The sequence below is a fragment of the Bison bison genome, unplaced genomic scaffold, assembly GCF_000754665.1.
Source record: "Bison bison bison isolate TAMUID 2011002044 unplaced genomic scaffold, Bison_UMD1.0 scf7180017864238, whole genome shotgun sequence".
Taxonomy (NCBI): domain Eukaryota; kingdom Metazoa; phylum Chordata; class Mammalia; order Artiodactyla; family Bovidae; genus Bison; species Bison bison.
In genome coordinates, this window is record NW_011494810.1 from 1,210,679 (window position 1) to 1,212,201 (window position 1,523).

The 1,523-nt window shown below is 46.9% G+C and overlaps 1 protein-coding gene across 1 annotated transcript in view; it reads left to right on the top strand.

Moving 5' to 3' along the window:
• The first annotated feature begins 656 nt into the window (after window positions 1-656).
• Window positions 657-1,523, top strand: part of LOC104993398 (olfactory receptor 2M3-like) — a 6,098-nt gene continuing 5,231 nt past the window's right edge. The window contains exon 1 of the mRNA XM_010846635.1: window positions 657-1,433. Coding sequence (XP_010844937.1) covers window positions 657-1,433 — 777 coding nt within the window. The remainder of the gene's footprint in view (window positions 1,434-1,523) is intronic.

The window sequence follows — 1,523 nt, forward strand, 5'->3', positions numbered from 1 at the left end:
AGAGCTGGGGGAGTAGGGGCTCTATCTTCCTGGATGATTGCAATGAAAAGATATGGATCTCAATTTTTTTTAATTAATTATTTTAATTGGAGGCTCAAGTTTTTGAGAAAGACACTACTGGGTCTGAAAGCTGGCTAGAAGGTTATTTCACTTTTAAACTGTGTACATTTCAGAGTCAAATAACTTACACATTTCTCTAAAGTAAATGCTTTAAGAAAATGGGGGAAGGGAAAATTAAAGGCTTATATTTTTAATTGCATTCATTCTTACATCTGTTATACACTTTTCCTCCTCCTACTCTTTATTGAAAACTCCAATACTCTCATAGTCTTAAATCTGTATCCACTTTTCCTAAACCTATAGCTATTTATCCTAAAACCCCTTCTCTCTCTCCCTTTGCATTATTTAGGCCCCTTTCTCTGGGGGAGTACTGACTAGTTTTCTAGACAAATAAGGATCAAATCTTGTTTGGTAACCATCAAGGACAAATGAGAGGAAAAGGATTTCATTGCAGAGGGAAAGGACAGGGATAAGACAGAGAGCTGGCTACTGTCCTCTAGAAGATACAGGAGACAGTATACGTATATGATGGAGATGCCAGGTAAGTTGTTTCGTTTTGATGTTTACTCATTTATTTTTCCCTCAGGGTTAAGGCCATGGACATCTGGAACCACACCTCGCTATCAGACTTCATCCTTTTGGGTCTGTTCAGCTACTCACTATATAACTTCTTCCTATTTTCCCTTGTCCTTCTGGCCTCTGCTACAGCCCTGGCCGGCAACATCCTCTTCCTCCTGCTAACCCAGGCTGACAGGCGCCTGCACACTCCCATGTACTTTTTTCTCAGCCAGCTCTCCATCATGGACCTGACCATAATGGGTGCAGTGTTGCCCAAGATGGCAGCGAACTTCCTCTCGGGAAGTAAGTTCATCTCTCGGGGTGGCTGTGCCACTCAGGTCTTCTTAGTGGTCATGGTAGGAGGAGCTGAGTGCTTCCTCCTGGCAGTCATGGCCTATGACAGGTATGTGGCCGTATGTCACCCTCTGTGGTACCCTGTGCTCATGAACTGTAAGGCCTGCTGTCTGATGTCCTTGGCATCCTGGATGGGTGGAGTGGCTGACAGTGTGATTGATGTAGGGATGGTCTTCAGCTTCCCCTACTGTGGCTCTCTCCAGGTGGACCAGTTCTTCTGTGAGGTCCCGGCCGTGCTGCGTCTCTCTTGTGCAGACACATCCCTCTTTGAGGACCTCATCTACGCTTGCTGCGTGATCATGCTGCTGCTGCCCCTGGGGGTCGTTGTGGCTTCCTATGCCCGGATCCTCATGGCTGTTATTAGCATGACGTCCACTGAGGGGAAACAGAAGGCTCTGTCCACGTGCTCCTCCCACCTCGCTGTGGTGGGTCTTTACTATGGGGGAGCCATATTTACCTACATGCAGAGAGCCTCTGCTAGGACACTAGCGGGAGACCGAGCCATCTCCATCTTCTATACCATCCTCACCCCCATGCTCAACCCACTCATT